Source organism: Pseudophryne corroboree, chromosome 3, assembly GCF_028390025.1.
Source record: "Pseudophryne corroboree isolate aPseCor3 chromosome 3, aPseCor3.hap2, whole genome shotgun sequence".
Taxonomy (NCBI): domain Eukaryota; kingdom Metazoa; phylum Chordata; class Amphibia; order Anura; family Myobatrachidae; genus Pseudophryne; species Pseudophryne corroboree.
In genome coordinates this window covers 44,424,690-44,448,039 of record NC_086446.1, presented here as the reverse complement: position 1 = coordinate 44,448,039, position 23,350 = coordinate 44,424,690, and the positions used below count along the sequence as shown (strand labels likewise).

Genomic DNA, 23,350 nt, shown 5'->3' with positions numbered 1-23,350 from the left:
GCTGCAAATTAATTCTTTTCACATTATCTTGATTGTACTCCTCAGTAAGGGGTACCTCTTCATCTAGTCTACAGTCAGCTATAAATCTCGCCATAAAAGTCGACATTGGAGGGTAAACATGCCCTCAGCAATATCCGCCAATCTTTGTTATTGGGCTCCACAGTATTTCCTAGCTCTCTAATGTACTTCTGGCTTGCAACTAGATCTTTCCTAGGATCAGGGAATTCAGACACCACTGATCTTAATTCCGTTCGGGAAAAGGGGCAGTGCATGGCAATGTTTCTGACAGGAGTGACTCCTGAAGTGTCAGTTTTCCCATTTGGTACTGCAATTACCCTAACGGGATTAAGTTCAATAACATCATTCTGAGTAGATTCTACAACATGTGGTGTAATGGTTTCTGCATAGTGTACAGTGCTGTACTTACCAGTTGATACGACCTCACCTGTCCCTCCACTAGGGGCCTTTGATACTGCTCTTACTGGTTGGGACGTGCCCACTGTTGTTTCTGCTATGGTGGCTGCTAGAGAGAGTGCCGATATTGTTGTGGGTTCATCCTCTTGGTCACAATCCTGGGGAAAGTTTAAAACAGGGTACAGCTTGCACGAGTTAGTATTAGCATCAACAATCTTAGTTACATTATTCTTAACATCTATACAGTTACTAAGTGCATGTTTATCATACACCAGTGTGCTATTCTCTGTAACCACTTTCTCTCCCGTTATATATGGTGGTGGTGGTGCGGTGGCTATCAGTTTCCTGATAGGGTTAGATCCAGCCACTTGAGCCAACCCTCTTTGTATTTCACCTTCCTGTTGCCATAATTGTAAATAATCATAATGTTTGATCCGTCTCTTTGCAGATTTAATTAGACATATCCTTCTCCTTAGATTTTGTAACATCTCGGGGCTAAAACTGCCTACCCGTGGGAACTTTTCCCCGTCATGCACAGTCATTCTTTCCCATTCATCGCACAAAACCTCTGTGTGTGAACCGTATTTCTCACACATGATATACCTTGCCAACCCGATTGGCCGGTTTACTAAATCAACCTGAACCAGGGTTGATCGCCCCCTACCTGAACAACTGGCCCCCATCTTTGCAGGTGTTGCTTTCACTACCTCTGACCTTCAAATCAGGGTCTTCAGCGAACCCTTACAAAAACCAAGATGTCCAAGGTAGGCCGACGGTGAAAGTTTACCGTGTACCTTCAGTCATTCGCCCACGTCGACCAATACGCCCACACACTGCCTTAGCGCTGGCGTACTCAACCTAGGGCCCCTGCGACCTGAACCTCTATTTACTGGAACGTGTGGGTGTGATCCGAAGAGCACTTAACCCTTCCCAATAAACATCAGTTGCTGGAGAATTCCTGAGTGACCAGCGAACCTCCCTTAAAATAAAAAAATTACACAAATCACGTTAGAATGTACAAATAGCGTTTATGACCCCTCTAGCGTATGCAAATGGTACTGGGTCAAGTTACTAACTAATGCACACAATTACATGCGGTACAATCGTTCTGCACATAAGCAACTAATCTTATGTGCGGAACGACCAGTGGAATCGAAAATTGTGGCTGCGAATTCCTTCAGCCGGAGCTTAATGGCCTATATGGGTATTGCACCAACCCTCCTGGTGTTGTGCTTCTTGACTCTATCTATAGCGGACTTCCTAGTCCGCTGTACCTAGACCTCCTGGTCTGTCTCTGGACCTCCTGGTCCGTTATACTCTAATGCTCTTATTTTAATATGTTTAACAAGGGATGCCTCCCAAGCCACCGCGCTGTCACTTTCACGTATGTACCTCACGAGAACTCGATTTCCTGTGGTTCCACCCAAAAATGAGAAACTTATATATATGTATACACACTCTTTCACCTCATATACTCTTTACTTTCGTTTCTGCGCAGAAATCCCTTTCATTCAGTATCGCAGTCTAGTCCCAAAGGAGTTACAACTAGAGAAGGATTATTTACGCTAAAATTTAGGACACTGAGAGTGACTTGCGCTATTATCGCGTTGCCTCCGTATCGCCTACTAAAACAATACTATCGTGTGATTTGTATTACGTGGGCGTACCCATACGCTCCGTTGCGTAATATACGCTATGTGCGTCAGCCCTTGCGTCGCGTACGCTTGTCCCGCCCTTTGCTAGAGACACGTGTACGCAGGTCAGACACGTCCACAGTAACACAAGTAACACAAGTAACACGTTTCTATCAATGCCAATGATATTTAACTGTAATCATTTACTGAGCACCACACAGAACTTCCTTGTATCTTAGGCAAGCCGTGTGCGTGTTTTACAAATTACTCCCTTACGTATTAATTTTACTTTTAACTACCAATCTCAACAAATCTTTCTCAACACGTTATCAATGATAAATGGCAAACAGGAAAGTGAGATGTGAAATTACGCAAATGAAAAATGCAGGTGTGTGCGTGTGTTGCGTACGCAATGTGTATCAAACAGGAATAAAACAGTTTTAAAAGACAATAGCGTACTGTTCTTACCTTCCGGTTCCGGATTCCACCAGCACTCCTACAGCGTAGCGATGCAGACGCTTATCTAGTCAGCACTACCGTATCCCTCACCACCAACAAGGATACAAAGGGATACGCCTTCCCGCCCTTTGCTGACAGATAAAGTCTGCTTGTGTTCGCTAGAGCGGATATGTGGAGGACGGACGAGCCGCCAATTGATAAAGCTAATTATTTATCTTATACCATTTACTATGTATTGGTAAGAGACTCGGTGCGCAATGGGCGTACGGGGTACCATAAGGGTACGCACTTAGCATTGCAGACGCTAGGCCGTGATCGAGACGCACGAGCGGCACGTTCGCTCACGGCTTACGCTGGGTATCGAGCACGCTATAGGCGGTCCGAGTACCGTAATGCTGCGCTACTAGCGTAGCGGACGCTGTGCCCACAAGAGGAACACGAGCGGCGCAGACGCTCACAGAATGACACACAGTAAACCTTGTATGCAACACAATGTAACGCTAATTAACCTCTACTACATAAAAGCCGCTTGAGCGGTTGAGATGCTCCGAATACCCTTAGCAATGTAATGATAAACACACAATACCTTGTAAGGTTCCAAAACCTTTACTAACGAGATTTTAGTATGTAAAAGGGGAAAACAGTTACATCTTATACACTACAGCACTAACATAAACACCTAAACAGAAATAACAGAAATAATACAATATACAACAGTTTAACAATAACAGAGAGAGAGAGAGTAAGGCAAATACAAACAGAGAACAAGTTGGTTACAGAGAAAAACTTACACACTGGGGAATGATCGCTGCGCAGTCCTGGTACCAGCTCTCTAGTTAGTCAATGATGAAAACCGTTGTGGAGAGTAGACTGAGCTGGCCCAGACTGGCTGTTCTTATATACACTACATACAGTACACTACAAAGGGGCCTACAATCTCATTGTTCATTGGACACAGGAATCTGTCTTCACATTATAACAAAAGGTCATAGGTTGATTCAAACAGGTAGGCTGTGACTATTTCATACTGCTCAGGTGGGAGGGAATCTCAGGATTCCCGCCGCATGGATAATGAACTGCAAATACAGCAAATGTCCATAAACTTCTTATAACATAACTATTCGCAGGAGCGATTAATCTCTTTCAAACCAACACTGTAATGTTACTAATAATATACTCTACCGTTGCATACTAAACACCACTGCTCAAAACCTGTCTGACCCTTCGTATCATGTAAAGAGGGATCTCTCTGTCCATGAACCAGATACACTAAACAAACTTACTGATATTATTAAGGAGACCATAACCTACAAAATACACTATTTGGATAAACTATGTGACAATCGAGTCGCCCGCCAGACGCACACAAACTCTACCGTAAATGCACATACCACGCGCTTGAGCGCATGTCCGTGGAGGCGCCGTCACGCAACTGCGAATATGCGCACGCAAGGGAGAGAATGTGCACGTGCAGCGGGCAAGCGCATGGGGTTAGTACAAGGCATGAGAATAACGATATTTTTCGACTTTGACAAATCTTACAGAAATTCACAGGGAGAGCACAGAGCTAGGGTACAGAGTAGCTACAACAAAGCACTGGTCAAGAGTGAAATAATCCCAGCCTTCCTATAGGCAGCACAGGCACGGGATTGGCTAATACTTACCCACAGGTGCTGCATTTGGTCTCCAACATGGCCACCTCCTATACTGCAGACACACAGAGGCGCCTCCGGCCATTTGGTCCCCGCACTCCCGACTCCCAGAACCTGCATCACCTCTGCCACCGGCCCCGCCGCGTACCCACAGCACCGCAAGCAACTGCACCGGCAACTGTCGAACCCCAGAACCCGCAGCAGTGAGTGACCAGTTCGTGACACTTTGGAGCAGAGATCTGATCACACCTACGCACCTCAATGTGTGACCATGTTTCCACCAGCCCCATCATCTTACACCTGATGTTGGGACGGTATGACTGATATGAGGCACTGTCTAATGGCCGTGAGGGGAAACGGTGGTCTACCTGCTCTGGCCTGGTGGGAAATTACAATGAAAAAGAGAACATTACACATGTGAGATGTCCTGTTACCTTAATTATTGAACCACCCTTGTATATAATAAAAAATAAACTTTAATTTCCATATATCTCTCTTACTTCCAGCAGATGGACCGATGGGCAGGAATACCTCAGAGGGACATCTAACGTTGTTTCCAGACTTTAAATTAGAAGAGAAGAACATGACCCAGGATTCTGCAGGAGGAAACCCCATTACCCCAATTATATATCATGTACCTCACAGTGCAGATATATCATCTAACCATGAGGAGTGTGCTATTAATTTAGATGGTACACATAGTGCAGCTCCTACAGATTCTACAGTCTTTCTCTCTTCTGATTTTGGTGAATGCTTTAATAATCAGTCAGTCTTTATTAGACAGAAGAAGCACACACTTAACAAACAATATTCATGCCCTGAGTGTGGGAAATGTTTTACATATAAATCATATCTTGTTAAACATCAGAGACATCACACAGGTGATAAGCCATTTCTCTGTTCTGTGTGTGGAAAATCTTTTGTACAGAAATCAGATCTTGTTACACATCAGAGAAGTCACACAGGTGAGAGGCCATTTCCATGCTCTGAGTGCAGGAAATGTTTTACACAGAGATCATATCTTGTTAAACATCAGAGAATTCACACAGGTGAGAAGCCATTTCCATGTACTGAGTGTGGGAAATGTTTTACACAGAAATCAGATCTTGTTAAACATCAGAGATGTCACACAGGTGCGAGGCCATTTCCATGCTCTGAGTGCGGGAAATGTTTTATACAGAAATCAGATCTTGTTCAGCATCAGAGAATTCACACAGGTGAGAAACCGTTTCCATGTTCTGAGTGTGGGAAATGTTTTTCAAAAAAATCCGCACTTGTTCCACATCAGAGAATTCACACAGGTGAGAGACCATTTCCATGCTCTGAGTGCAGGAAATGTTTTGCACAGAAATCAGCTCTTATTAAACATCAGAGAATTCACACAAACTGAAAACAATATCATTGAACTGACAGATATGAAAGAGAGTTGCCGTAATCTAAATATTGTAAAAGACTTTGATATTGATATTTACAATTGAATTATGGAGGTTATTCTCAAAGGTATATTAATATCACCTATCTGTTATGGAGGGCATTTCAATATTCAAATCATTCCCTCCCACAGACATAGGAGGAATGTGCGCCATCGCCATAAGACTGGAACAGAGCGCACACGTATGGGTCTTATTGCAGTCTACTTATTCAGTTAGATGTTGGTATCTGTTATAACTCTTCACTGTGTTTTGGCCAAAGCCAAGGAATTGATTTGTTTTGACTGTGGTCTTATTTCTATCAAATAAAAAAGACTTAATACATTTTGACAGGCGTACAACCAGCTCCAGTTGAGGGAACCTGTCAATCATTCTGTCTGATAGACGTGATAAGAAACTTTCATGCCTGGGGGAGACTATAGACAGTGGGTATTGTGCGTGGTGTGAGGAGCCTGGGCTCTTTAAAACTGGTACAAGAAAAAAGCTATTTTTTACACCTGCATGAAAATGCGCATATGAGCAGCAGAAGAATGGAAATCAGAAAAGGGTGTTACCCTCACCCACATGAGCACTCTAAATTACCAATAAAATACAGATATCCCTTCTCCTGCGCTCCTTCGATTAATTGAATGGCAGAAAGAAATGGACTCTACTTATCTTGAAGCAGAGAACTTCTTCGTATCCCACTGTCTCCTGAATATATTTTGCACTTCAATAACGATATAGAGTATACTTCCAGTGATGTTACATGCAAAAAAAGATTAAAACACAATCTAGTGTAATAAGTTCATAAAACTTCTAGAATTTCACAGCAGAGATTTTCACTCCACATATAATGAATCTCAATCCAATGGATAAATAAAAGTCTCTTTTTTAATATTAAAACAGCAATCCAATATCAGCATTCTTCATCACAAGGAGAAAAGATATATAATCATTTCACATCTCAGACTTATGAGGGTGGCCTCCTACCAGATTTTGGGATTTCAAAGTGCACGTATAGAAGCTGCATAGATGTTCTATGTCCCCAGGGAAGCCGGCTCCAATCGTGGATACTTTGTCCTCTCCTCGTCTGGTCAGTCCGCCACCGATCTCCTCTATTACCAACGCGTTTCGATCGGATGATCTTTTTCAAGGCATTCCAAAGGTCCAACTTCCCAGATATTTATACCCATATGAGTTAATATCCCTAATTACTGGGAGGAGCCACTCTCACTTACAATTTAAATTCATTTATGTACATAATATCCCTTTAAATTCCTAATCTAACATATACATACTACTCTATACAATATATCATAGCACATCTGATTAAAACCGCTAGGTATAATCCTCATTTAATGGTTTAAAAATCATAAACATTAAAAATCACGGAGACCGGAAGTGTTCTATGCATATAGATTCATCCTCCGATTTTCCTTAACATAAGGTTCCGCATCCTATATAAACATAAAACAGGCCGTGACATCCGGTCACGTGACCGCCAACCGCTGTGCGCATTATACTCACACAGTTCCGGTGAATGGCCCGGTCACGTGATTTCCCTAACCGGAAGTTCACCCGCAGCCATTTTGCTAAATCCCGGAGGGGAATCGATAACACACTTCCTCTTCATGTGACATCTAAAGTGATGGGCGGAAGTGTGTAAGACACCATATTGATTCCTGGATCAAACAGTTTCTATCCCTTCTAATCATCCCTTAATTACAGATATACATAAAAACAAAAAAAAACATAATATCTCATAACATCAAATCTTGAGCGCTGTCCAGATGATATTATTCAATTTCTCTGACGTCCTAGTGGATGCTGGGGACTCTGTAAGGACCATGGGGAATAGCGGGCTCCGCAGGAGACTGGGCACTCTAAAGAAAGATTTAGTACTATCTGGTGTGCACTGGCTCCTCCCTCTATGCCCCTCCTCCAGACCTCAGTTAGAATCTGTGCCCGGACAGAGCTGGGTGCTTTTAGTGAGCTCTCCTGAGCTTGCTAATAAGAAAGTATTTTAGTTAGGTTTTTTATTTTCAGAGAGCTTCTGCTGGCAACAGACTCTCTGCTACGAGGGACTGAGGGGAGAGAAGCAAACCTACTAACTGCGGATAGGTTGCGCTTCTTAGGCTACTGGACACCATTAGCTCAAGAGGGATCGAACACAGGACCTGACCTTGTCGTCCGGAGCCGCGCCGCCGTCCCCCTCGCAGAGCCAGAAGACAGAAGCCGGCAAAAGCGGAGAAGACATCGAAATCGGCGGCAGAAGACTCCTGTCTTCACATGAGGTAGCGCACAGCACCGCAGCTGTGCGCCATTGCGCCCACACTAACCCACACACTCCGGTCACTATAGGGCGCAGGGGGGGGCGCCCTGGGCAGCAATTGTTACCTCCTGGCGAATGCTGCATATAAACAGTGGCACACTGTTATATGTATGAGCCCCCGCCATTTATTTTACAAAAAATCGCGGGACAGAAGCCCGCCGCTGAGGGGGCGGGGCCTTCTTCCTCAGCTCTCACCAGCGCCATATTCCTGCCACAGCTCCGCTGAGAGGAAGCTCCCCTGCAGAATCACGGTAGAGGGGTAAAAAAGAGAGGAGGGGGGCACATAAATTTAGGCACATTAATCATTATACAGCAGCTACTGGGTAAACACTAAGTTACTGTGTAATCCCTGGGTTATATAGCGCTGGGGTGTGTGCTGGCAAACTCTCTCTCTGTCTCTCCAAAAGGCCTTTTGGGGTCCTGTCCTCATTTAGAGCTTCCCCTGTGTGTGTGTGGTGTGTCGGTACGCGTGTGTCGACATGTTTGACGAAGAGGGCTATGTGGAGGCAGAGCAAGTGCAGTTGACTGACGTGTCGCTGCCGACACCTGATTGGATGGATATGTGGAAGGTGTTAAATGATAATGTAAACTCCTTACATAAAAGGTTAAATACCTCGGGTCAGTCAGGGTCTCAACCCATGCCTGATCCTACAGCGCAGAGGCCCTCAGGGTCTCAAAAGCGCCCACTATCCAAAATGGTTGACACAGATGTCGACACGGATTCTGACTCCAGTGTCGACGACGATGATGCAAAATTGCAACCAAAAATGACAAAAGCTATACGTTATATGATTATAGCGATGAAGGATATTTTACACATATCTGTCCCTGACAAGAGGGTTTATATGTATGGGGAGAAAAAGCAAGAGGTGATTTTTCCCCCTTCACATGAGTTAAATGAGTTATGTGAAACAGCGTGGGATTCCCCAGATAAGAAAGTCCTGATTTCCAAAAGGTTACTTATGGCGTACCCTTTCCCGCCTGAGGACAGGGTGCGCTGGGAATCCTCCCCTAGGGTAGATAAAGCTCTGACACGCTTATCTTAGAAGGTGGCCCTGCCGTCACAGGATACGGCCACCCTAAAGGATCCTGCAGATAGAAAGCAGGAAAGTATCCTGAAATCTGTTTATACACATTCAGGGACTCTACTGAGGCCGGCAATTGCGTCGGCGTGGATGTGTAGTGCTGTAGCAGCGTGGACAGATAATCTGTCTGAGGAAATGGATACCTTAGACAGGGATACTATTATGCTGACCCTGGGGCATATAAAAGACACTGTCCTATATATGAGGGATGCCCAGAGGGACATTTGCCTAGAATTAATGCAATGTTAATTTCTGCCAGGAGGGTCCTGTGGACTCGGCAGTGGACAGGTGATGCCGACTCCAAAAAACACATGGAGGTGTTACCTTACAAGGGTGAGGAATTGTTTGGGGACGGTCTCTCGGACCTGGTTTCCACAGCTACTGCTGGGAAGTCAAACTTTGCCATATATTCCCCCACAACCGAAGAAAGCACCGTATTACCAAATGCAGTCCTTTCGCGCACAAAGAAGCAAGAAGGTCAGAGGTGCTTCCTTTCTTCCTAGAGGCAGGGGCAGAGGAAAAAAGCTGCACCTTACAGCTAGTTCCCAGGAACAGAAGTCCTCCCCGGCTTCCACTATGTCACGATCCGGGTATCTGGACGCCATTTCTTACCTATCAGATGCCTCCTAAGGCTGGCTCAGCGCTCCAGGACCGGATCCCATCTGTTATCCTGATGTGCACATTCCCGCATCCTCTCCTGTCTCTCTGGACGCAGTCACAGTAACGCCTTATACATCTGGCATGGCGTCTCCCGCGGCCTCCGCCGCCGTCCCTGAGCTTCTGCATTCAGAGTGGCGATTACGTCAGCCGCGGCCTCCGCTGTGTCCGCGTGGTCGGATGTGAATCTGTCAGCCTGACGTCTCCTGTCTCCGGTGGCCGGCGCCGCCATTACTGTTTTCCAGACCACATGGATTACAATCCAAACTTCCCTCCAAGTGTCTGCATGGGCGCAGCCATCTTGGATTCTGTCAGCTGATCTTTCCTACCAATCCGTTGTCAGTATTATTAATTTGCATAATTGCCTAGCCAATGCCTTCCTTGCTGCAGGTATAAATAGGTTGTGCCTGAGCAAGGAAGGCGTCAGTGCTTTGGTTGTCAAACCTAGTTCCAGTTTGTCTCTCTTCTGTGAATGTCTTCCAGGTTCCAGCTCCTGTCTCCAGACTTCTGCTATAGAGACCCGCACCAGCATTCCATCTGCGGTGTAGCCTGACTCTCCGATCCGTTCTGGACTCACCTGTTTCTAGCTACAACATCACCTGCTTCCAGCTCAGCTTCCAGCAGTGTACAGCTTCTCTTAAAGGGCCGGTGTCCTTTCTGCAGTTTACCACTCTCCACCGGTATTATTATTTCTCCGCTCTCAAATTCTACATTTCATCTACATTGCATCGCTCTCAAGCTTTATTTATTATTTAACTGGTTCCAGCCAGTATCCACTCCGTGCCAACACCTGTCTGGTTCTAACCAGTACCCACAGCAGCATTTTATCTACAGCAGTCCAGCTTTCCCTGGAACACCAGCTGGTACGACCCTGGGCTTTCCTCATTGCTACAGTTGAGCCTGGTAAGGACTTTCCAACTTGCAGATAATAAGAACTGTCTCATACCACCAGAGCTCTGTGGCCCCTGCCACCCTGTAGTACCCAGGAACTGTATTATTATTTCTCTGCTGATTTTAATGTTACTTTTTACTGCTACTGTGATGCATGGAGTTTGTCATAAATAAATATCATTGACTTTTACTCAAGTTGTCGTGGTCACGCCTTCGGGCGGTTTCTCTTCATGTTACTTACATGTCCAGGAGTCTGATACAACCTCCCAGGTTCCGGTACATCTCAGCCCCTACAACTGAGGCTGCCTTCCGTCAGCTCAGGCCCTCAGTTGTGACACACTAAATCCACAGCATGACGCTGGGGCTCCACGGGTGGAGCCAGGAGCGGTGGGGGCGCGTCTCCGACATTTCAGTCACCAGTGGGTTTGCTCACAGGTGGATCCCTGGGCTATACAAATTGTGTCTCAGGGATACAAGCTGGAATTCGAGGTGATGCCCCCTCAACGTTACCTAAAATCGGCCCTGCCAGCTTCCCCCATAGAAAGGGAAGTAGTGGTAGCGGCGATTCACAAGCTATTTCTCCAGCAGGTGGTGGCAAAGGTTCCCCTTCCTCAACAGGGGAAGGGATACTATTCCACAATGTTTGTGGTACCGAAACCGGACGGTTCGGTCAGGCCTATATTAAATTTAAAGTCCCTGAACATTTATCTGAAAAGATTCAAGTTCAAAATGGAATCGCTCAGAGCGGTCATTGCAAGCCTGGAAGAGGGGGATTTTATGGTGTCTCTGGACATCAAGGATGCTTACTTGCATGTCCCCATTTATCCGCCTCATCAGGAGTACCTCAGATTTGTGGTACAGGACTGTCATTACCAATTCCAGACGTTGCCGTTTGGTCTCTCCACGGCACCGAGAATATTTACCAAGGTAATGGCAGAAATGATGGTGATCCTGAGAAAGCAGGGAGTCACAGTTATCCCATACTTGGACGATCTCCTCATAAAGGCGAGGGAGCAGTTGCAGATCAGCGTAGCGCACTCACAGGAGGTGTTGCAACAGCATGGCTGGATTCTGAATATCCCAAAGTCGCAGCTGATTCCTACGACGCGTCTGCCCTTTCTGGGCATGATTCTGGACACAGACCAGAAGAAGGTGTTTCTCCCGACGGAGAAGGCTCAAGAGCTTGTGACTCTAGTCAGAGACCTCTTAAAACCAAAACAGGTGTCGGTGCATCACTGCACGCGAGTCCTGGGAAAGATGGTGGCATCATACGAGGCCATTCCCTTCGGCAGGTTCCATGCGAGGATCTTTCAATGGGATCTGTTGGACAAATGGTCCGGATCGCATCTTCAGATGCATCGGCTGATCACCCTGTCCCCCAGGGCCAGGGTGTCTCTTCTGTGGTAGCTACAGAGTGCTCACCTTCTCGAGGGCCGCAGATTCGGCATACAGGACTGGGTCCTGGTGACCACGGATGCGAGCCTCCGAGGGTGAGGGGCAGTCACTCAGGGAAGAAACTTCCAAGGGTTGTGGTCAAGTCAGGAAACTTGTCTGCACATAAATATCCTGGAACTAAGGGCCATATTCAACGCCCTGAGTCAAGCGGAGCCCCTGCTTCGCAACCAACCGGTGCTGATTCAGTCAGACAACATCACCGCGGTGGCTCATGTAAACCGCCAGGGCGGCACAAGAAGCAGAGTCGCGATGGCGGAAGCCACCAGGATTCTTCGGTGGGCGGAGAATCACGTACAAGCACTGTCAGCAGTGTTCATTCCTGGAGTGGACAACTGGGAAGCAGACTTCCTCAGCAGGCACGACCTCCACCCGGGAGAGTGGGGACTTCATCAAGAAGTCTTCATTCAGATTACAGATCGATGGTAACTGCCACAGGTAGACATGATGGCATCCCGTCTCAACAAAAAGCTGCAACGGTATTGCGCCAGGTCAAGAGACCCTCAGGCGATAGCTGTGGACGCCCTGGTAACGCTGTGGGTGTTCCAGTCGGTCTATGTGTTCCCTCCTCTTCCTCTCATACCCAAGGTACTGAGAATCGTAAGAAGAAGAGGAGTGAGAACAATACTCATTGTTCCGGATTGGCAAAGAAGACCTTGGTACCCGGAATTGCAAGAAATGCTCACAGAGGACCCATGGCCTTTGCCTCTCAGACAGGACCTGTTGCAACAGGGGCCCTGCCTGTTCCAAGACTTACCGCGGCTGCGTTTGACGGCATGGCGGTTGAACGCCGGATCCTAGCGGAAAAAGGCATTCCGGAGGAAGTTATTCCTACGCTGATAAAGGCTAGGAAGGACGTGACAGCAAAGCATTATCACCGCATATGGCGAAAATATGTTGCTTGGTGTGAGGCCAGGAAGGCCCCTACAGAGGAATTCCAACTGGGCAGATTTCTGCACTTTCTACAGCCTGGAGTGACTATGGGCTTGAAGTTGGGATCCATAAAGGTCCAGATTTCGGCCCTATCCATTTTCTTTCAAAAGGAACTGGCGTCTCTTCCTGAAGTTCAGACGTTTGTTAAGGGAGTGCTGCACATTCAGCCTCCTTTTGTGCCACCTGTGGCGCCTTGGGATCTCAACGTGGTGTTGGGTTTCCTAAAATCCCACTGGTTTGAACCACTTAAGACCGTGGAGCTAAAGTATCTCACGTGGAAGGTGGTCATGCTGTTGGCATTAGCTTCGGCTAGGCGTGTGTCAGAATTGGCGGCTTTGTCATGTAAAAGCCCCTATCTGGTTTTTCATATGGACAGGGCGGAATTGCGGACTCGTCCCCAATTTCTGCCAAAGGTGGTGTCATCTTTTCATTTGAACCAACCTATTGTAGTGCCTGCGGCTACTCGTGACTTGGAGGATTATAGGTTACTAGATGTAGTCAGGGCTTTGAAGATTTATGTAGCCCGAATTGCTGGAGTCCGGAAAACTGACTTGCTATTTATCCTTTATGCCCCCAACAAGTTGGGTGCTCCTGCTTCAAAGCAAACCGTTGCCCGCTGGATCTGTAACACGATTCAGCAGGCTCATTCTGCGGCTGGATTGCCGCATCCAAAATCAGTGAAAGCCCATTCCACAAGGAAGGAAGGCTCTTCTTGGGCGGCTGCCCGAGGGGTCTCGGCATTACAGCTTTGCCGAGCTGCTACTTGGTCGGGTTCAAACACATTTGCAAAATTCTAAAAGTTTGATACCCTGGCTGAGGAGGACCTTGAGTTTGCCCATTCGGTGCTGCAGAGTCATCCGCACTCTCCCGCCCGTTTGGGAGCTTTGGTATAATCCCCATGGTCCTTATGGAGTCCCCAGCATCCACTAGGACGTCGGAGAAAATAAGATTTTACTTACCGGTAAATCTATTTCTCGTAGTCCGTAGTGGATGCTGGGCGCCCGTCCCAAGTGTGGACTTTCTGCAATACGTGTACATAGTTATTGCTTAGTAATGGGTTATGTTATGTTGGCATCCATTGTTGATGCCCTGTTGTTCATACTGTTGACTGGATAAGTGTATCACAAGTTATACGGTGTGATTGGTGTGGCTGGTATGAGTCTTACCCGAGATTCCAAAATCCTTTCCTTATAATGTCTGCTCTTCCGGGCACAGTTTCCTTAACTGAGGTCTGGAGGAGGGGCATAGAGGGAGGAGCCAGTGCACACCAGATAGTACTAAATCTTTCTTTAGAGTGCCCAGTCTCCTGCGGAGCCCGCTATTCCCCATGGTTCTTACGGAGTCCCCAGCATCCACTACGGACTACGAGAAATAGATTTACTGGTAAGTAAAATCTTATTTTCTATAATTTGTCCAGTTCATTCATAGTGCCAAGAGATGCGATATAGTGGGTCACAAGATCGATGTTTCTCTGATGGATGATACGAAATATAATTATACATCCTTTTATGTCAGCTTTACATTCCATTATATATCAAAATGTTCATACAGAGAGGTGATATTCTAATTAAGGAACCATTTGACCTCAAAATGTTTTAATCTATTTTTGCATGTAACATCACTGGAAGTATACTCTATATCGTTATTGAAGTGCAAAATATATTCAGGAGACAGTGGGATACGAAGAAGTTCTCTGCTTCAAGATAAGTAGAGTCCATTTCTTTCTGCCATTCAATTAATCGAAGGAGCGCAGGAGAAGGGATATCTGTATTTCTTTAAAACTGGTGGTAACTCAAGCTCCTCCCCCTTATATACCGCGACCAGTCCATACGACATCAGTTTTTATTAGTGCCCAAGTGCCAGTGTTCTGAGCCGCACTCCAGCTTGTTCTGAATTTGCTCATTTTTCAAAAAAACATTTAATACCTCTTTGGCTAATTGGGGGTAGGTGGGCAAGTTCTTTCTTTACCTTCTGCTTCCTGGGTCAGGAGGCCTTTATCTTATCTCTTATGTTCCACTCAAGTTCGGAACGTAAGTATGTTGGATCCAAGACTACCCCCTGTCCCCTCCCAACAGTGTTCCATAGTTGGGGCATGCCAGATTGGTCAAACAGCCAAACAGGCCCCAGACCCACACACTGATATTAGTCATGGTGAGAAGGTAGCCCATGAAGAGCAGCACTTGGTGAAAGCTCATCTGTTATGCTTCAGGGACAAGTGGTTAGAATCCACTTCAGATCCTTGGTAAGAGGTATAGTTATATGGGTTTATATTATAGATCTTCTACCAGTTCGGTTGATCCAAGAAAGTATCTGGCTTTACAAGAGGCAATTCAGAAGTTTCAGCAGGATTTGTCCCAGTGCTGCTGGCAGAGAGGTGTGAAATTTTATTGAAACCTTTTCCTCGGTCATAAGCCGAATGGGTCTTTCTCAGAGTCTTTACCAAGTTGATGAGGGCCTTACTAAGGTTTAATTAAGTAGTTTCTCCAGAGATTCTGTTAATCATGCCAGAGTAACAGAGCAAGAGTTGGTTTCTGATGCTTGCATAATATATTATTTAAAATCCAATATTCAAATCTAGTTCCATTTCAAAATAGACTTTTCTTTGGGCAGGCTGTTCGATACCAGGCTCCGGAGGGTTTTTCCTTCTGGGCAACAAGAAACCTTGGTAAAATTGGTAACCCGCCCGCTATACTTGTTCGGGATGCCGGCTATCGGGATTCCGGCATCAGTCTCCTGACCCTGTTGAGATTTTGCGTCTGCATTCTATTGAGTGTCGGGTTTTCGGTGTTGGTATTCAGTTTGCCGGGATCCCGACAGCTGACATCTTAACCGCATCCTGATTTGATAAGTGTCCAGATTGAACGTCAAAGTAAGACATTACTGTGCCAGGACAAGAGATCCGGAGTCAGTGTTAGTTGAGGTAGTGATGGTCTTTTGGGATTATTCACACTTTTACCATGCTGCAGAAGGTCCTGGAAAAGGTAAAGAGTACGTCATTCTTGTTGCTCTAGATTGGCCATAAAGGATCTGGCATTTGGATCTGATGTGCATGTTGAATGCTCTTGCATGGCCTGGTCCCTTACAGCCAGCATTGTTAAGCCAGGGGAGATGCCTACAATCAGGGTTACCACATATAGCTTTGATGGCTTGGTTACTCAAATCCAAAATGTCACAATGAATGCTAGGAGGCCTGCATCAGCCAAATGATATCACAGAGTGTGGGAATCTTATGTGGCCTGGTGTGAATGGATGAAGGTCTCCACTTTAACTTTTACATTGGCACTGTTGTTGTTTTACATGAGGGTCCTGATGCAGGCTAAAGGCGGGGTCTCTGAGTTCTGGTTTCAGCCATGTCAGTGTTTTGGTTTTTTTTTCAAAAACTGGAATTAATTCCAGAGGTCTAGACTTTTGCAATGCTTTTTCTGTTTGCAAGGCCAGTTCTCGACCTCTGTTCAAAGCCATTTTCTTAATATGGCACTCGATGAAAAAATTTTGGACTCCCCTGTATGTAGACCATGCTATTTTCACAGGTGGACTTGTGTATTTAAAACCTATTAAGAGAACTATTTAGATTTTCAATAGATAAGAAAGCTTTATTTCCATTGTTAAACATATATTTATTGGAAAAGTTACCATAAAGATGGTCAATTAAATTGATAGTTTAACAACAACAAAAAGAGCAAAGATGTTTAGTGAATTTTTTTTGGGTAGTATATGACAAGTCTAGTTGGTGGAGTATTCGCTACTCGTGAAAAACAGCTTAGCCGTGTTTTACATGTTGTGCCAAATTTGTAAAAAAGCAACGATGTAAGTGGACACATCTGTATATAGGTGATAAGTAATGGTAGCTTTTGTAAAATTGGATGACGCCTCTCCTAGTGAATGTTAAACTAGAGACATTTATACACATTGGATTGCTGTAGTTTAGGAATCATAGTTTAGAATACTCCACTAACAAATGACTCCGTAGTCAGCCAGTCCTCTTGTTTTTACATTATAAGAGCACCTATGGTTTAGAACGGTGAGTTCTAGCTGTTAGCCCATGCCCAAGTGCATCTTTCTTTTCCCTTTTGTTGTACGGTATGTTACCCGTGGTCATCCTTAGAAAACTCTCAAGCTGAAGATGTTGATTTGTTCAGTAGAATGTGTTGCCAAGGAGCAACAGAGAGAGGAAAGTGATAGATTGAGGTGAAGCTGGTGGGGTTAACGTCAAAAACCTAAAAATGTTTGAATAAGGTGTTTTGTGTGGAAGTATGTTATCATTGTTTTGTTATACTACTAGGTGTCTCATTTTATGCTGATGCTTTCCCTCCTATTATACTATAATGTTATGACTACGGCAGGGCCGGATCCTGGGAACTTATGTGGGACACGAACATAATTGTTTTTGTTTTTTATTCAGTGAAACTTTTCTATTATGCCATGAAATGACCTTTAATGTGTTCAGCTTAGTATAAATAAAATAATTTAATTTAAAAAACTGTGAAAAAAAATATATTATACATGTGCTACATATATTTTTTTCACAGTTTTTTCCTTTACAGAATATAGGGTTAATAATATACCTTATATGTATATTTTTAGTTTATTTGGGCTGTGTGTGTGGTTTTGACGGATGGGCGGCGGACGCATTTTGGATGAGTTTAAATATATCTCTCCTGTATGTGTGGGTCGCCCCTCCGTCGATTCCACAGACCGACCCTTTTGTTATTATTTGACACACTTTTTTATTTATGTTGAAACCTCATTGCACAAATAAAATTAAAATAAAATAAAACTTGATTAATTGTGTATGCTTATTAGGTTAGAAATGAATGTAATCACGTCTTTATAAGATTTTTATTTATTTATTTATATATCATTATTTGGTTGGTAATTTGCGCTACATTCTAGAGTAATATTTACGGTATATATTTTTTGATGTACACATTTTAAAAATATTATTTTTAATACTATATGATCATAATGTATAAATAGTGTCACAACTGAGGGCCTGAGCTGACGGGAGGCAGCCTCAGTTGTGGGGGCTGAGATGTACCGGAACCTGGGAGGTTGTATCAGACCCCTGGACATGTAAGTAACATGAATAATAACTGCCCGAAGGCGTGACCACGACAACTTGGATAAAAGTCAATGATGTTTATTATGACAACTCCGCAACACAGCAGCAGTAAAAGAAAACATAAAAGTCAGCAAAGAATAAATACAGTTCCTGGGTACTACAGGGTGGCAGGAGCCACAGGGCACTGGTAGTGTGAGATAGTTCTTATAATCTTCTAGATGGAAAGTCCTTACCAGGCCCGACTGTAGCAATGGAGATAACCCAGGATTGTACCAGCTGGTGTTCCAGGAAAAGCTGGGTTGCTGAAGATAAAACGGCTGCTGTGGATACTGGCTGGAACCAGACTGTTGTTAGCACGGAGTGGATACTGGCTGGAACCAGTTAAATAATAAATGAAGCTTGAGAGCGATGCAATATGAATGAAATGTAGAACTTGAGAGCGGAGAAATAATAATACCGGTGGAGAGAGGTAAAGTGTAGAAAGGACACCGGCCCTTTAAGAGAAGCTGTACTCTGCTGGAAGCTGGGCTGGAAGCAGGTAATGCTGTAGCTGGAAACAGATGAATCCACAATGGATCGGAGAGTCAGGCTACACCGCAGGTGGAATGCTGGTGCGGGTCTCTATGGTGGAAGTCTTGAGACAGGAGCTGGAACCTGGAAGACAATCACAGGAGAGAGACAAACAGGAACTAGGTTTGACAACCAAAGCACTGACGCCTTCCTTGCTCAGGCACAGTGTATTTATACCTGCAGCAAGGAAGGGATTGGCTAGGCAATTATGCAGATTAACAATACTGACAACAGATTGGAGTAAATGATCAGCTGACAGAATCCAAGATGGCTGCGCCCATGCAGACACTTGGAGGGAAGTTTGGTTTGTAATCCATGTGGTAATGAAAACAGCAATGGCGGCGCCGGCCACTGGAGACAGGAGGCGCCAGGCTGACAGATGCACATCCAACCACGCGGACACAGCGGAGGCCGCGGCTGACGTAATCGCCACTCAGACACTCTGCATGCAGAAGTTCAGGGACGGCGGCGGAGGCCGCGGGAGACGCCATGCCAGGTGTAATATGGCGTTTACTGTGACAGTGTCCCAGAGTGACAGGAGAGGATACAGGAATGTACACATCAGGATAACAGATGGGATCCGCTCCCGGAGCGCTGAGCCAGCCTTAGGAGGCATCTGATGGGTAAGAAATGGCGTCCAGATACCCGGATCGTGACAGCACCCCCCCCCTTTAGGAGTGGCCCCAGGACACTTCTTTGGCTTTTGAGGAAACTTGGAATGGAATCTCCGGACCATGGCAGGAGCATGGACATCAGAAGCATTGGTCCATGAACGTTCCTCAGGGCCATAACCCTTCCAGTCAATAAGATATTGTAGTTGACCATAACGGTGACGTGAGTCCAGGATCTTGGCTACTTCATACTCAACGCCTCGTTGAGTTTGGACTTTCGGAGTTGGAGGAAGTGAGGAATGAAACCGATTCAAGATCAGCGGTTTCAACAGGGAAACATGGAATGTTCTGGGTATTTTTAAGAAGGGAGGCAACTGAAGTCTGTAAGCAACAGGATTGATGACTTGTTCAATCTTGAAAGGACCGATATAGCGAGGTGCAAACTTCATACTGGGAACTCTTAACCTCAAATTCTTCGTGGATAACCATACCCGATCACCCACCTTGAGAGCAGGAACTGCTCGACGCTTCTTATCCGCAAACTTCTTGTACCTGAACGATGCCTTGAGCAGAGCTGATCGTACGCTCTTCCAGATATTGGCAAACTGATGCAAGGTGATATCCACTGCGGGAACAGAAGTTGCTGGAAGCGGTTGGAACTCAGGGACTTTAGGGTGGAATCCAAAGTTAGTGAAGAATGGTGTTGAAGCAGATGAAGAATGATACTGGTTGTTATGACAGAACTCGGCCCAGGGAAGTAATTGAACCCAGTCATCTTGAGAGGAGGACACATAGATGCGGAGGAAGGCCTCCAAGTCCTGATTCACCCTCTCGGTTTGACCATTGGTCTGAGGATGGTAAGCCGTAGAAAACTTTAGCTTGACTTGGAGGACTTGACATAAACTTCGCCAGAATTTGGCTGTGAATTGAACTCCTCGATCTGAGATAATTTCTTCAGGAAGACCGTGGAGTCGGAAGATCTCTTGTATGAATACTTGAGCCAACTTGGAAGCTGACGGAAGACTGGTGAGAGGAATGAAGTGTGCCATCTTGGTGAACCGGTCAACTACCACCCAGATGGTATTGAACTTGTTGCACATGGGTAAATCTGTAATAAAATCCATCGACAAATGGGTCCAAGGTCGACGGGGAACAGATAGTGGAACCAGTTGCCCCGCAGGCGACTGGCGGGATACCTTATGTTGAGCACACTTTGGGCAAGATGCAATAAACTCCAAGACGTCCTTTTTCAGAGTTGGCCACCAATAGGACCTAGAGATAAACTCCAGGGTTTTTTGGATACCTGTATGTCCGGCAAAACGGGAAGCATGGGCCCAATGCATGAGCTTCTTCCTTAGCATCGGTTTCACAAAACTTTTCCCTGATGGGGGCGTAGAGTCCATCCCTACCGTGGAGAATGCCAACGGATTTATAATAGGATGCTTGTCTGAAGACTCTGACTCATTTTCTTGCTCCCATGAGCGGGAAAGGGCATCGGCCTTGCGATTCTGAGAGCCCGGACAGAACTGGAGTTTAAAATCGAACCTGGAAAAGAAAAGTGCCCATCTGGCCTGACGAGGGTTGAGACATTGTGCGCCTTTCAGATATAAAAGGTTCTTGTGGTCTGTAAGTATGGTGATTGAATGAGAAGCTCCCTCCAACAGATACCTCCACTCTTCTAGAGCGAGCTTGATGGCTAGCAACTCCTGGTCGCCAATGGCATAGTTGCGCTCAGCTGGAGAGAACTTCCGGGAGAAGAAACTGCAAGGGTGTAAATGGCCACCTTTAGCCCTCTGAGATAACACCGCTCCTACTCCAACGGAGGAGGCATCCACCTCTAAGATGAAAGGAGAGTCGATGTCAGGCTGTTTCAGAACAGGCGCAGAGATGAACCTTTGTTTTAAAAGATGAAATGCTTGCATGGCTTCTTCAGACCACTTGGACGGGTTAGCACCCTTCTTAGTGAAAGCAGTAATAGGCGCCACAATGGTGGAAAAGTCTCGTATAAACTTTCGGTAATAGTTGGCGAACCCTAAGAACCTCTGGACCCCTTTGAGGGTTAAGGGTACCGGCCAATTTTGGATTGCTTGTAGTTTCTCAGGATCCATCTCTAGTCCGGAACCGGACACAATGTACCCTAGAAACGGAATGGACTTGACTTCAAAGACGCATTTCTCTAATTTGCAATAGAGATGATTGACACGGAGACGGGACAGAACCTCTTTAACCCAAAAACGATGTTCCTCTAAATCGTTGGCAAAAATGAGGATATCGTCTAGATAGACCACGACATGACGGTATAGAATGTCTCTGAAGATCTCATTGACAAAATGCTGGAAGACAGCTGGAGCATTGCTCAATCCGAAGGGCATGACGAGATACTCATAATGTCCATCACGGGTGTTAAAGGCGGTCTTCCACTCGTCACCCTCACGGATCCGGATGAGATTGTATGCACCTCTCAAGTCCAGCTTTGTAAAGATGGTAGCTCCGCTAACTCTGTCAAAGAGCTCAGTAATCAGGGGTAAAGGATAACGGTTCTTGATGGTAATGTCGTTCAAACCTCTGTAGTCGATGCACGGCCGCAGACCACCATCTTTCTTTTTTACAAAAAAGAAGCCTGCGCCGGCTGGGGAAGAAGAAGGTCGAATGAACCCCTTTGCTAGGTTCTCTTTAGTGTATTCCTCCATAGAATGCGTCTCAGGCAGAGACAACGGATAAGTTCGGCCTCGAGGTGGAACCTTCCCTGGAACGAGATCAATCGGGCAGTCCCATTCTCTATGAGGAGGAAGGATATCAGCAGAAGCTTTACTGAACACATCCGTGAAATCTTGATATGGAGGAGGTGGAACATCAGACGACCTGGGGGAGGAAGAACAGACAGGCAATACTTTAAACAAACATGTCTCAGCACAGGAGGAACCCCATGCCAGGATTTGTGTAGTCGTCCAATCAATTGTAGGATTGTGAAGACGAAGCCATGGAAGGCCCAGGACCACAGGATGTGTGGCTCTTGGAATCACTAAAAAAGAAATAAGTTCGGAATGAAGAACTCCCACTCTCAGACGAACTGGTAGAGTCCTTAAAGAAATAACTGCATCAAAAATTTTGCTGCCATCCACGGCAGTTAAAGAAATGGACGAAGGAAGTCTCTCGGTGGGTAGGGACCACCGTTTAACATAGGCTTCGGTAATAAAGTTTCCAGCTGCTCCGGAATCAAGGAGGGCAATGACGTTCCGATAACGTTGAGCAACTTGAAGCGAGACTGGGAGATTACAATCTTGAGGAGATGGAGAGGAGATCATTACTCCTAGCCGGCCCTCTCCTGGGCGAGCTAGGATTTGGAGTTTCCCGGACGTTTGGGACAGGCATTAATGGTGTGAGACGGAGCTGCACAATAAAGACAGAGAGACTCGGAGAGACGTCTTCGGCGCTCAGCAGGAGTTAAACGGGAACGGCCAATTTGCATGGGCTCATCTTTAGTTGGTGACAGTTGGCGAGGAGGAGGAGCAGAAGATTTTGGAGCAGATGATCTTCCACGCTCAGTTGCTCTCTCTCTGAAACGTAAATCAACTTTCGTGCAGAGTGAGATTAGCTCATCTAACTTAGAGGGTAAGTCTCTGGTAGCTAACTCATCTTTAATACGCTCAGATAAGCCATGCCAGAATGCAGCATACAGGGCCTCGTCGTTCCATGCCAGTTCGGATGCCAGGATCTGGAACTGTATCAGATATTGTCCTACAGTACGTGACCCCTGGCGTAAACGGAGAATCTCGGATGAAGCTGAGGTTACCCGGCCTGGCTCGTCGAAGATGTGCCTGAATGTTGACACGAAGGCAGTGTAGGAAGATAGCAGGGTGTCGGACCTCTCCCATAATGGTGATGCCCAATCAAGGGCTGAGCCACTGAGAAGAGAAATAATGTAGGCAATTTTTGTACGGTCACTGGGAAAATTGCCAGGTTGTAGCTCAAACTGAATCTCACACTGGTTGAGAAATCCCCTGCAGAATCTTGGAGATCCGTCAAATTTTGCTGACGTTGGAAGATGAAGACGTGGAGCAGAAATGGGTAAGGTGGGTGGGGTTATAGCTGGAGTCACTGTGGTTGACGCACCAGACGCGCCTGATCCACGGAGAGTTGTCTGAATCCCATCCAGCCGAGTAGAGAAATCCTGGAGACAGCGGAT

At 45.8% G+C, this 23,350-nt stretch overlaps 1 protein-coding gene across 1 annotated transcript in view; it reads left to right on the top strand.

The window, feature by feature from the left end:
* Positions 1-23,350, top strand: part of LOC135057136 (uncharacterized) — a 352,772-nt gene that overhangs the window by 110,741 nt on the left and 218,681 nt on the right. The window contains exon 8 of the mRNA XM_063963032.1: positions 4,666-5,546. Within this exon, the coding sequence (XP_063819102.1) occupies positions 4,666-5,546 (881 nt within the window). The remainder of the gene's footprint in view (positions 1-4,665; positions 5,547-23,350) is intronic.